Source organism: Trachymyrmex cornetzi, unplaced genomic scaffold (genome assembly GCF_001594075.2).
Source record: "Trachymyrmex cornetzi isolate Tcor2-1 unplaced genomic scaffold, Tcor1.1 scaffold127, whole genome shotgun sequence".
NCBI lineage: Eukaryota > Metazoa > Arthropoda > Insecta > Hymenoptera > Formicidae > Trachymyrmex > Trachymyrmex cornetzi.
Window position 1 is genome coordinate 1,917,585 of NW_017295839.1, and position 13,027 is coordinate 1,930,611.

The window sequence follows — 13,027 nt, forward strand, 5'->3', positions numbered from 1 at the left end:
ACTTAACTTGAAAAAATTTAAATAAAAAATTAATAGTTATCGATAAAATGTAACTAAATAAAGTTAAAAAGTTAAGAGTCTAAAATGTAACTAAGTTGAGTTAAAATTATTTAACTTTTCAACTTTTTAACTTTTAGGTTTTTAACTTGGCACTACCCAACCCTGAGCATTTTACATTTGCACAGTTATCGCACTTACTGTTTTGCTGATACACAGAAATAAACATCAAACGTGAATCGTTGGTACTGGAAATTAGCATAAATACGTAAGAACACGGTGCAGACGCATGATTCTCATATAAATACATTTTTACACGACAAATATAACACACATATATAGAAAATTAAGAATACTAATACGTCACATTCAGAACGATACAGAAAAATTAAACTAAAAAAAATTATTGCAGGTGATATTCTCTGTGATTAATTTGACATAAATTATAATACTCACATAATGGTACATATTTTTCTAGAACATTTTACATAAAAACACCAAAATATCTTAAACAAAATTTACTATATTGAGATAATAGTGTTTCTGCTTCTTCGCCAGATCTCTACGTAAGATCATCAAGGTTAATTAAATGATCAAACGGTAGCTTGGAGATGTAAGATGCACGATTCGACATGAATCGCGATCAAAGTATTATCTCGCTGTACGTGCCACGTGGCCCAGTTGCGGCACATGTACATATACATGAGAGAAAGAAAAAAAATCTAGCTTAATCTATACTGTGAGCTTCTTCCGTCCGTTTACTGGTATCTGCAGCAATAAATTATTTTTCTTGCTGCTACGAATCACTCCCGCACTGCTTTGCTATCACTAAGTGACCTCATTAATTTTTCGAAAATATTATCTACATTTCCCAAATTTTCTTCGTATTTTAACAAAAGTTTAATAAATATATATAAGAAGTTTTGTTTTGGTGAATGTAAAATATGTAACGCGCGTCAAATAGATTACGATAAATTAATCAGAATTTCTCAAATTAAAAAATATAATCATTTTTAATATACAAATTAAGTATTAGCATTTTGACAAAATATTTAATAAATAAAATGTTTAATAAATTTACTGCACAATTTTTTATTTCGATTAGATTAAATTGAAATCTCCATATACTCGTATTCTCTCATATAATTCCTAAGATTACAACACTGTCTTACAGTCAACATATTTTAATCAAGTTACGATCTATTTCAATCTTTTATACAAAATAATAAATTTTAAAACAAAATAATTAAAAAAGAACTACGAGCCAAACAGGATAAATAAGTTTCCTTTTATTAATGAATTAAAAGTAATTAATCAAAATTCTTAAGAAAATTATTAATTCACTCAAGTTTCTTTAACTTTCTGTATCTCTGCTTGATGTATGAAATACAACATAATTCGTCATTTTACACGTCGGGGATCATTCTGAAAGAGTGACAGTGCTCGATTGAGGCTGACCGTTCATTTTCAACCAGGTTTAATCGGTGAACTGCACATCAAGCCGCGCCCAAACTGACACTCCTCTCTCCAATTGGATTAACTCGGGATGAATGTCAACTTGCTTGTCGTTTGTATACGCGAGATCGCACGATGTTAATTGTATGAATATCGCATGAGTGAATTTATAAATCGGCGGCGAACAATGAATGCACAGTGGCGTAGAAAGTTCGATGTTCAGAATGTAACAGCGGACGATTTATTCCCCACTACAAGAACGATATAAAAAAAATGAAATATAAATATCCTACTAATTTCAAATCTGAACACGACTATATATAAAAAATACAAAGATACAATAACTTTTTAAATCAAGAAAAGATATTTTAATAGCTCTTTTTACGATCAATATGTTTAGTTTTTATTTTTACAATTGTTAGAAACAAAATATAATCTAATTATAAGTATTATTGATAATTTTTAATTTTGTACTTTTTTGAAATAATATTCCTTTAGCAAAAGTACATTAAACTTTTAGATATACCATAATCATTTCTAAAGAAGATATCTTATAATCATTTAACAAATAATCCAAATGTGCAATATTTAAAAATAGCAATATTAGATTTAATTTTAATGTTATTAGATCTAATTCAATCAGGTTTTTTAAGTCAAGCAGATAAATGCAATCCATAAATTAAAATTTATTAAACTAAGGTGATTATTATTTTCGAACGTTTTCGCTAATTATAAAAATATCCATTTAATATAATAAAGGTGATTGTGCAAAAGTATTGCATTTAAATAAAATAATTTTAACTAACAACTTATGTAATATGACAAATTATTGAAACACACCATACATCGTAAATAATAACAAACGGGCCATAATTCTGTCGAGCCTACATATATGTAGCTCCTCGTGTAGCACCTCGGCCACATTAGGTGTTTACGTAGCGATAAAATACGAGCGTGTGTACACTTTGCATATCACTTAGTAACGCATGAACGCACGATTAAGAGAGAACCATTTTCTTTGTGAACGGCTAAATAATTTCTCCGGTTCTTCGAAATTACGTCGCGAAATTACGTCGTATACACGTCGTTCGAGTCATCTAATTAACCATCTCGTGTTATATAATTCTCGTGTATGATCAACTCAACATTTTATTAATTGAGACAGTACACTAAGAAAAATGGTTTGGTTAAAATAAATAGTAATTCTGGTGGAAAATGGACGAATCAGAATTTTCTGGTTAAATGTACTAGAATTCTAGTTGAGATAACTAGAATTCTGATTGATATGATTGTTCTGGTAAAAATAAGAATTTTAGTAGATTTTATCAGAAATATTATATTAATCAGAATTCCGGTTATCTCAACTAGAATTCTAATAAATTTAACCAGAGAGAGAGAAAATTCTGATTCGTCCATTTTCAACCAGAAATTTTTTTTTAGTGTAAATAAAAACGCAAGTAATATAATTCTATGTTACTCATTATTTGTTAAAGTATAAAAATAATGTGAATACTTATATTTTTACACCGGTGAATATATACATGGCAAGAACAACTTTATTGATGTACCTAAATATTTAAATAGATCTGAAAATAATTTTGTTGAATTATCAAAATAATTACATAGAAATTTTAAGCATAATGAATAATGTCCTTGATGAGCGTTTAAGCTTCTTTTACGTTTCATTGTTTCAATTTTCGCTTTCTAGAAGTTTTATTTACGTTTCTGTTACAGTCCCATTCGACTTACGTTCCGATTTTTATTTTCATCATGAGTTGTAAAAAGTTTTGACATTCTAGCAATCAGTTTAAGCGTCCTCCATAATTATTTTGATGACCAAAAAAAATTATTTTCGGATCTGTACCTAGCTAAATTTTTTAATATTTAAAACCGTCCTTTTTATATAGAAACATGAGTTAGAAGATCATTTGCATTTTGTCAGATTTCTAAGTTGTAATACATTAAAACGAAACAAGACAAGAAAATATTAATACCGAAATTTAGACAAAAATACATGATCAATAAAATTTTCTCATCTCGATGGATCGATATTTTCGCTTCTCAACGTTCTTGAATTTTATTTCGAGACGTTTGAGATTATCGACTATCTTGTTTCATTTATTTGAAACATTCATGAGGCCTGTTCTTTTTGGCTGAACTTTTGCACCGGTTCATCTTTCTTCCTCTTCTTTCCTCCTGAAGAGAAAAGGAAGAAAGATGAACTGATGCAAAAGTTCAACCAAAAAGAACAGGCCTATATATATAATGAGGCAGAGCACTTTAATTGTAACTAGCATGCATGGATTTATCCGATTTCTTCGAGACAAGACGAAACGAGATGAGACGAAAAAAAATAAATAAATGATGTATAATAATTTTGGAAACGTTATTTTAAATGAGACAAGAAGTTCTGAGACGATATTCTGAGATCCTTTATTGTATCAAAGTGCATCACTATTTCTAAAGCCCACCTTTAGCTGCATTATGCGTAAATATCACTGACGAGAGTGAAGTTGAATGAACCTGAGATAGCGTCGCGGCGCGTCTCTCTTTTTACAATAATTCAGATCGGCTCGCGATGATACCTAGCATCGAATCTCTGCTTAGCGCTTATTTTCGGTGTGTTATTTTCGTGGCCACTCAAGCCGTGAAGAATTCTCATCGCCCTAAATGCGACGCATAATGACAAACCTGCTGCGCGATGCATGTCGACGATCTTTTTATAGGCTCGCCATTCGATCAAACATCAAAATTCTTTTAACAAAATGCTTTTTTATATTCCTCTGTTTGTTAGTTTGTACAGATTGCTGATGTAATAATAAAACAATTGAAAAAATCATAATACTTCGGTATTTAAGTAAAGTGTATTGTAAACCTTATTTAATCCCAACATTATTATTTTAGTAACTATTTTTGAAACATATATAATACAAATCTTTTGTGTAACATATTTAATGCCGTTGCACCCTTTTCAAGTCAAAGTAAATAATTTTCCGTTATTTTCGCAATGCACTTACGCTACATACTCTTCCGGAAGTGTCACCAAGATTTCAACAAAATGCTTTGAATAATGGAGCTTTCTATTTAGTCTCTTTCCATACAATTAATGAAGATTATAAATTACGAACACTTATGTTCAATATAAAATCTTATAACAAGGACATACACAACACAAAAAGACAATAACGAAGAGATTCGTAGACCGAATGTTTGCTTTCTTGGTACCAGTCAAATAAATTCAGTTCCACTCTAGATCCGAGAAATCTTATGAACCATTAAACAAAACGAACAGAAAATAAAGACGTCGTCGCGATTTAGGAACAAACACGTTACGAGTCATGTTGGGGTCAGCGTAAACCTTTGGCGCCGAGGTGCTCCCACAATAATGAAGACGAATAGTCGCCACATAAACATGTCAAATACGTTCAAGTGAATGAAAACTGCAATACGACTGGACATAAAAAATAAAACAGTTCCTCATGAGAATTTCTGCTATACCCTACAAATCTCTCTTACTTTTTATTTTGATATTTCTAGGCATTCATTTTCTATTTTTATTTTGCGGTCGTATAGAACAGTGACACAAAGAAACTATTGATGTCAAAAATTTATAAAATTAATGTTAAGGTTGGAAAATAAAAAATTATTATTATTCTTTAACATTTAACATAAAACTTTTCACATTAAAAAGAGGAGGGGCTTGCAGCTTAAAAGAATTCTTTAATACATATGTGAAAAGAGACAAAAGTTCTTGCGTAAAGAATAAAAACATTAATCATTGCTTTTGCGAGAAGAGTATTTATAGGAATTATAAAATTTATGGCCGTTTAAAAAAAGAATTTGCAGCAACTGAGGTTCGCTATTCGATTTCGAATCATGTGGCAGGAAGTTGCACATTCTCCTCTGATTATATTATTCTGCCATTCTAAAAATATGCATTGCCGGCAACACTTAGCCGCAGGAATGTGTTAAACGAGACTTCCTAGTCAATATTTGACGTACTAGTTACTCAAGGATAATTTACGAATATCGAAACCTGACTGTGCGAATATTGGATCACTTGGAAATTCAGTTAATTCTGACACATCTCCGCGTGTCGCTAGTCTCTCATTTACGCAAAAAAAAAAAAAAATCCTCGCACGGTCCTTAAATTGTCTATAATTAGGTGGCAGTAGCGCTTGAATTATGTTAATAGAAGATCGTTTTATGCATAAGCCGGTTGATCCGGTTGGAATGATATTATGATGACGTTAGTGTACAAGGCTGATCATTTGTTCTAATTAACATCTTGCGATACTTCCGTCTTTTTTTGCAAACGAAGTAATACTTTTCTCTTTCTCATAAAGTTGTTTCACGCTTGAATGTATTTTTTATTGACGCAACTATAGTTAATTAATATGTAACACAACTCGTTTTAATTTGAATCTGACAACTAGAAATTTATAAAAAGACAATATGCAATAATAAAAAGCCAATTTTTTCTTATTGCACATTTTTTTAAATACTTGTTATAATTCTATAGAAAATATAAATTATAAAGTTCTGTATATAAAATATAAACTATAAAATAGTTAAAGAATATTTGCATTGTGCTAAAACTGGAAGAGAGGATAATTTGAAAATTTTTTGAAATTTTTATAGTTTATGTAGTATTTTATACAATATTATTATAAGAATTCTAATCGTATACTCTAAAAGTTTGTTCTTATTTTATGTTTCATTTAATTTATCTAATATTCAATTTTTACTTGTTTTATATATAAGTCTGCTTTGTAAATTTCTCTGAAATTTATATTCTAATTAGCATGCCCAATGACATTAATTATGTACCGGTGCATTAACCTTCGCCTAAAATATACGCATGTATTTTAGGAGAATTTTCATTGCATATGTAGATAAAACTACGCTCTTTTATAAGAAATTCTTATCATCGTGAGACGAAGATCTGTTGCCGTGTAACACTTTTTATTACCTCGTAGAAACCCGAGCCATAGCTGGCGGAAGTCTCTCATCGTCGACTGAAAAAGCATCGTGAATTAAAGAAGAACAGATATTGAAACAGCTTTTTTTATTTAATTTGTCTCCGAAATTAATGAATATACAATTTGAAAAAAAAAGGTTTTTTTTCTGTAAACTCAACTATGTAAATTTTTATAGATTATAAATATTGCATATATATTGTTTCTAATAAAACATTTTAACATAGCTGTCAAAACTGACTATTAATAAAAGAATTTTGAAAACAAAATCCTTTTATATTTATAGGTATGTGTTTTTATATTTATAGGTACGTTCCATAAATGATATATTATAACCGGGAATGATGCTTTCTCATGTAAAAGAGTCAATTAAAAGTAAGTAAAAAATGCGGAATTAAATTTTTCCATATAATGCTTTGTTTTCGGGAAAATCGACTTTAAATATTCGGTGAGTACGTGTATTTCAACGGATCTCGCTGCAAGCTTCTATCTCGGCTCGTGTTTGAATTGGGTAATCGTATTTGGTAATCGAGACACAATAAAACAGGATATTCACGCTCGAATTTTATTACTTCACTAATTGTTGAAAATATTGCCCAAAAACAAAGTATTATGCAAAAAAATTTTATTTTTGATTATACTTCTACATAAAGAATCACCTCCTTTCCAATTGTATTACGATTTATGAAACACCATTATAAATAAATATTTAGTATCTGAAACATATGTAAGAATAAAATTTGTTAAAGTCTCGGTCACATAATAATGACTTTCTCAAATTCTTTATCTTTTCACTTGTAGTATGCGAACCTCATTTATTAGAATTTCACCATATTTCGCATACCAACAAAAATCAAGATTTCTGTGAATTGTGTGTACAGGTTTTCATCCATTACTTTTCCGTTTCTAAGAAGAAATTATGCGATCGGCCTCAGGGATCAGGACTGGCGACGCGATGTTCGTGACACATGCCGGAACATATTTACGAACAATTTCGCCCACGTTTGATATACGAGTTTGACATTGAAGCTGCAGCCGGACGGCCGCCTTAATGGTGCGGTAAATCACACGTCAATATATATTAGTTGCGTTGCGCTTATGCCTTACCGTTAAAGATAGCAGCAAAAAGGGAAGGACGAGTGATTGCATCTTGACGGATTTTCGCTCTTGTGACTTCACTGTCAATGCATCTCGTTGCAGCTTCCGGTGGGACGGTATACACTTTTCTTTCCGCACTCTGCACGTTTAATCTTACGTCATTTTTCACTGTTTTAAATGATGCTCGATGCGATCGTTAAATTTTTACTGGAAATATTTAGCAAAAGTTGTTAGATTGTGTAAACAAATTGTTTCTTTATTACTTAATACTGTATTAATATTAAATCTTTTTAATATTATGTGAATATTTAGAATAATACCATAAATTGTTCAATTTTAATACTATTTTTTTATAATTTGTAAAAATCAACTTTTTAAATTAGGCTTTCTTAATTTTTCGTTTCAATTTCAGACAATACAGTTTATAAAACTACAATATCATAATAGAAGGTTTGTATAAAAATAATGTTACTTTAGAATAAAATAATAAAAAATATAGATGAAATAATAAAAAATATACTTTGAATTTCTTTAAGTAAATAAATCAACGTGATTAACATTTTGTACTTTGCTTATGCAATTATGTCGCAGAATTCGCGATACAATCCAACCTCCAAGTTATTCTTTTCCACTAAAAAAAAATTTACTAAGTCTTAATATATATTTTTTGAAGAGTACAAAATGTGTGAACATTTACTTACAGTAAATGAATATTTATTCAATACGATATGTAGTTAAATTAAATTAATGGCCAGTTTTTGTACAAAATAAATATATATTTGACAAATTTTACTTACATTAGAACTATTCAATCAAATATTTATTAAAATTTATATATATGTTTTTTCAGTGTAATATTTCGCGAATAGTAACGATAAGAGAATATTATCATTGTAACATTCCAGAGATAAAACCTTATGAACATCGGTACCAATCGCGTGGAATGCAATTACATCATCGTCTCTATAAAGTTCCGACGATTCGCAATTTTATGAGAGCTTGATTGAACTCTAGTAAATTCACCGTTGCGTTAAATGATATTGCTTGATAAAGTGTCAAATAAAAAACGAGTTTATTATATGTATGTCGAATTTGTTCATAATTGTTTTCTGTTTGTATTTTTCATCTTTTTTATAAAAATAAAGACGTTCTAAACAATAAAACTACAATTGAAAAGATATACGCTAAAATAATTTTAGAGATAAATTAAATAAAAGATGTATATATATATATATATATATATATATACACAGTTATTTTTTATTTCAAATAAAGATACTAAATATTATCAATTTAAATAATTAGAAACTTATTTTGTTTTAATATAAATTTTAAACTGTATAAATATTTTAATATATGAAGAGCGCAATAGATTACGATATTTTATAATAAAACTATAAATTATTACAAATTTTATAATAATACGATTTGCTGTTTATTAAATTAATAACCAACGAATTAATTATCATTGCGACTTGTTTGCGTTAAAATGACGTTTGACATTCAAACCAAATGTTATTGCGTGACGCTGGAGAAGCTAGCTGAGACGAAGGAAATTGGATATTAGAGAAGTCATCGGCTGGCGTTCATGTGAGTGCATGCACGTATAATGTTTTCATGCTCCAGTTGCTAGTGAGTGTTAGACAAGAACCTATATTACTCGTACGTCGACCTGTCGAAGGTGGAGTAGCCCGAAGCTAGAATTATCCGCAGATTACACGTAACAGAGAAATTTAATATATTTCATTACGTATTTTAATAAATTAAAATTGAGATTAAGATTGTCTTCTTCAAATTTTTTTTCAAATAGCCATTTCTTCAGTTAATATCAAAACAAATGTTGATTCATGTGATGTTCTGTCATCGAAATCAATCAATGGACCACAAAAATTTCAGACACGCGAACTGCAGATTACAAACGAATCATAAATTTCGATTGCTTACAAGAAAGCCTGCCTCCGTGCAAATCTATACACGCGCGTTGCGAGATAAATCGCCGACAAAGGCCGCGCGAAGTCGCGTCGCCAATTATACGAGTGCGCTTGCATAATCGAGTACGATAAATTTGCCGCAGTCGAGCGCGCCGGTTTGAAGTACCGAAGAATTTTTTACAGAAACAGAACTCGCGGACGGTGAGCACTGCGCGCACCGTCTTGCTGCATATTCTGAAACGCGATAGTTCCTCGCGATAATGTCATTGCACCGGTGAACTGTCGCGTAAGCTCGACATATGTTGTTCAGTGACGAATATATTCCGCGATGTCGTAAAAGATTGTCGACATTATTGATAGTCGAAACGGGATTGCGGCGTGCATTATTTAAGGTATAAATACGCGGTCGATGCAAATTAGCCCGCGTGATATATGGTCATTAAATTGCATACGAATTGCTCATTAAACTTGCAATTATTGCTGGTTTGAATATACCTCGATTGCATCGTGTACGCCTGCGTGACGAATAAACTGTGTGTACATGATAATTTTATTAACTTTTTAAGCAGAACATGTGGTTTCTGTCTTTCAAATTGAAACTAGTTATCATCTAGATAAAATTGATAATTTTATTAAAATGTTACATAGTCCGTTGACAACTGCAGTCCATTTTACTAACATTATTAGTTGTTTTATTGAGAGTATCATTACCTTATAATATATGTGACAAACAATGTAAAGATGATAATTATTTATTGATATTTTATACGTAATTAATTTATCGGAATTATTTAAAGAATTTTACTTTTATATTAATAAAAAAGCTTTATTATTATAATTATGTGCAATATAAAATTTATACAATAAACAAATTATGTTGTTACAAAAATGTTTATATGCGTGTTAAAAATATCATGCGGTTATTCAATGTAAGAGCCCTTGTTACGGATTAGAAAATTATTTGCGTGCGTTTCCGTGTGTTTTCTATCAAAGTACTGTTTATTGGGAGTCTTACTTTATTGCAGAGAAAATACATCGCATCGCGGTAAGATAGAGCGTTTGAGGAAATCTTACGCAAGTACCGTTTATTTTTACGATTATCGAATCCTATTGGCACTACCGCACTATTAATACACGTTTGCAAAAGGCGAACTTGTGAACAAGCCTGTGAACAAGGAGTCATTTTCGACCGAGTAGAATGTAACTAATCACAGGTTTGCGTATTGCATATTTCCGATCCCGGGTTTGTTATCCCGATTGCGTTCGCAATTATATTGGCTACGATAATTACAAGAACGGAACTTGGTACATGCTGTAATTAAATTGGATGATAAACTTTATTTGATTGGTTGTTACAACAACATTTAAGATGTATGCATTAATGTAACATTTATATATTATTTTGTCGTTACGTAATTTATTAATAAAACAAGCATTTTTGTTTAGTGATTTAATTAGATTAATATATAATATATATTAATATACAAAAAACTGTATATTAATTACTATTTACTAAAATACTTCATTTAAACATTTTATATTATTACAACTTTATATAAACAATTATATATATCTTTTATATGTCATTTTAAATCTTAAAGATATTATTGTTAATTTTATTTAAATTATAAGCTTTTATTTAATTCTCAAAACGAAGATTACATTAAATCATAATCGTTGGGACTGCTTGACTGACCTGTTGTACCGAGTTCGGACTGTACGTGAAACTGTTGACAGAGTGTAAACACACTAACTAGATACGGCAGCTAATACCAGTTCACATATTGATCACAGAATACATATCTCATTCGTAAATTTGCAGAGTAAATTATTATCACATTGAAGAGATTCATCTTGATTGATCGCACTGTGATTACACAATTATCTCGAATGCGTAGTGTTTTAGTATTCGTAAGTTAATAGTAATTTATCGTCAATTAGTTCACCAGTTGGTTGGTTCACCAACTTCGATCGACAAGAAAATCAACGTTAGTCAATGTTATAATCGCAATATCTCTGTAGGATGGCTGCATGGGAATTTATATATCGTAGTATTCCCCGATAATTTTGTTTTGTTGGTATTATTTTGCGTGTAAATTTAAACGTGTGTACAGTACAATAAGAGGTACATGTTGCAGACTAGTGAACAGATCCGAGAGCCGAGTATCTCTGTCAGAGGTGTTGTTTCGTACTGACGGCTCCCGTCGGTGGAGGACCGATTTTATATGCCCGCGTGAAGTCGCGGAACCGAGCTTTGGGCGCCTCCGCCACGACGCGTCACCTGGCAACGAAATATGAAGATGTCATTTTAAAAGATGCAAATGTACTTTTCTTCATTTTGCGACGCGAATCTTTAAATAATACAGAAAAAGAATTTAATGGAAATCAATTAAAATATCTGTCACATTTATTAATCTAGTTGGAGAATGGCCAAAGCGAATTTCACTAATTCAGAAGTCTCAAAAGAATTATTAATATTCTATGTCGATATTTTGAGGATATCAAGCTTTTTTCGTTTATTATATATTAATTAATTTATTAGCTAAATTAATTAAATTTTTTCCAAAGGAATTTTATGTTAATCACATTTTTCTAACGTATCCAATAAGGATATTTTAATATTAAAATCTTTTTTAAATATTCTATAAAGTAAAGTAGTAAATAGGATTCCTTGTTGCAGATAAATTTTATAAATTTTATTTTATGAAAACTAATTAATTTGATGAAAAATGGGTTAAAGTATTTGTTTGTATTATTTAGAAAACAAAAACAAATTAATTGTAAAACATTCGATAAAATCGAGCTTTTGATTAGACTTAATTTAAAGATGAATTCAGAGATAGATAGGTACATGGTTTATAACATTACCTGATATTATAATGAGCAAAAGTACTTAATTTAGATCAGTATTTCTGGAATCTTATTTCTCTTGGAAACGATGACGAGATGTCTAACATATATGTATATGACGAAGGTGGGACCTGACTGACGTCTCTGCACCAAAAGAAAATATAAACGAAGAACGTTCCTAGTGCATCGTATAACCGGTCATACGTCAAATCTCGTTGTTGCGAAACATCAATATGATTTATAATTAGCTGTTTACTATTAGAATTTTATATAAAAGCTAAATCTTCATATCATTTTATTTTTTTAGAATATATTTATATATAAATACCGACTATATATATTTATAAAAATGTCCTTTAAAAAATTGGGAAATATTGATCTACATTAAATCTATATAAATCTGCGTAAATAATTTTTAAATTCAGATGTTTGGAAAATCGCGATTAATTTACTTTACTTTCAACGATTTTGAAAGGAAGTGATGACAGGAACTGACGTTGATAACCAATGGGTGACTTTCGCCGTAGTTTAACTTGATCATTCGTAGCCTAGCTGCGCTTCACATACAAGGCAGTTTGTAATTAGTGGTTGCCCCGATGGCGATCTAATACATTTCCACGAGTAAATTATCGAGTGGCGCTAGATAGAATTAGCCACGTCGGTCTGTCGGCTGATATCGCTAAATTGCTGCGTTCCTAGAGCAAGGAGTGCATCTTA

The 13,027-nt window shown here is 30.3% G+C and overlaps 1 protein-coding gene across 2 annotated transcripts in view; it reads right to left on the bottom strand.

Annotated features, from left to right (window-relative positions):
- The window catches only part of LOC108770462 (thrombospondin type-1 domain-containing protein 4), a 22,198-nt gene extending 10,558 nt beyond the window's left edge, over positions 1 to 11,640 (bottom strand). Inside the window, exons 1-2 of one of the 2 annotated variants that reach the window (XM_018522072.1) lie at positions 11,157 to 11,640; positions 7,539 to 7,668 (exon numbers count right to left, since the gene is read on the bottom strand). In XM_018522072.1, the coding sequence (XP_018377574.1) occupies positions 7,539 to 7,580 (42 nt within the window). In that variant the 5' untranslated portion in view covers positions 7,581 to 7,668; positions 11,157 to 11,640. Of the gene's footprint in view, positions 1 to 7,538; positions 7,737 to 11,156 lie in introns of both variants that reach the window. The other variant, XM_018522071.1, reaches the window with a different exon arrangement.
- Between the last annotated feature and the right edge of the window lie 1,387 nt (positions 11,641 to 13,027).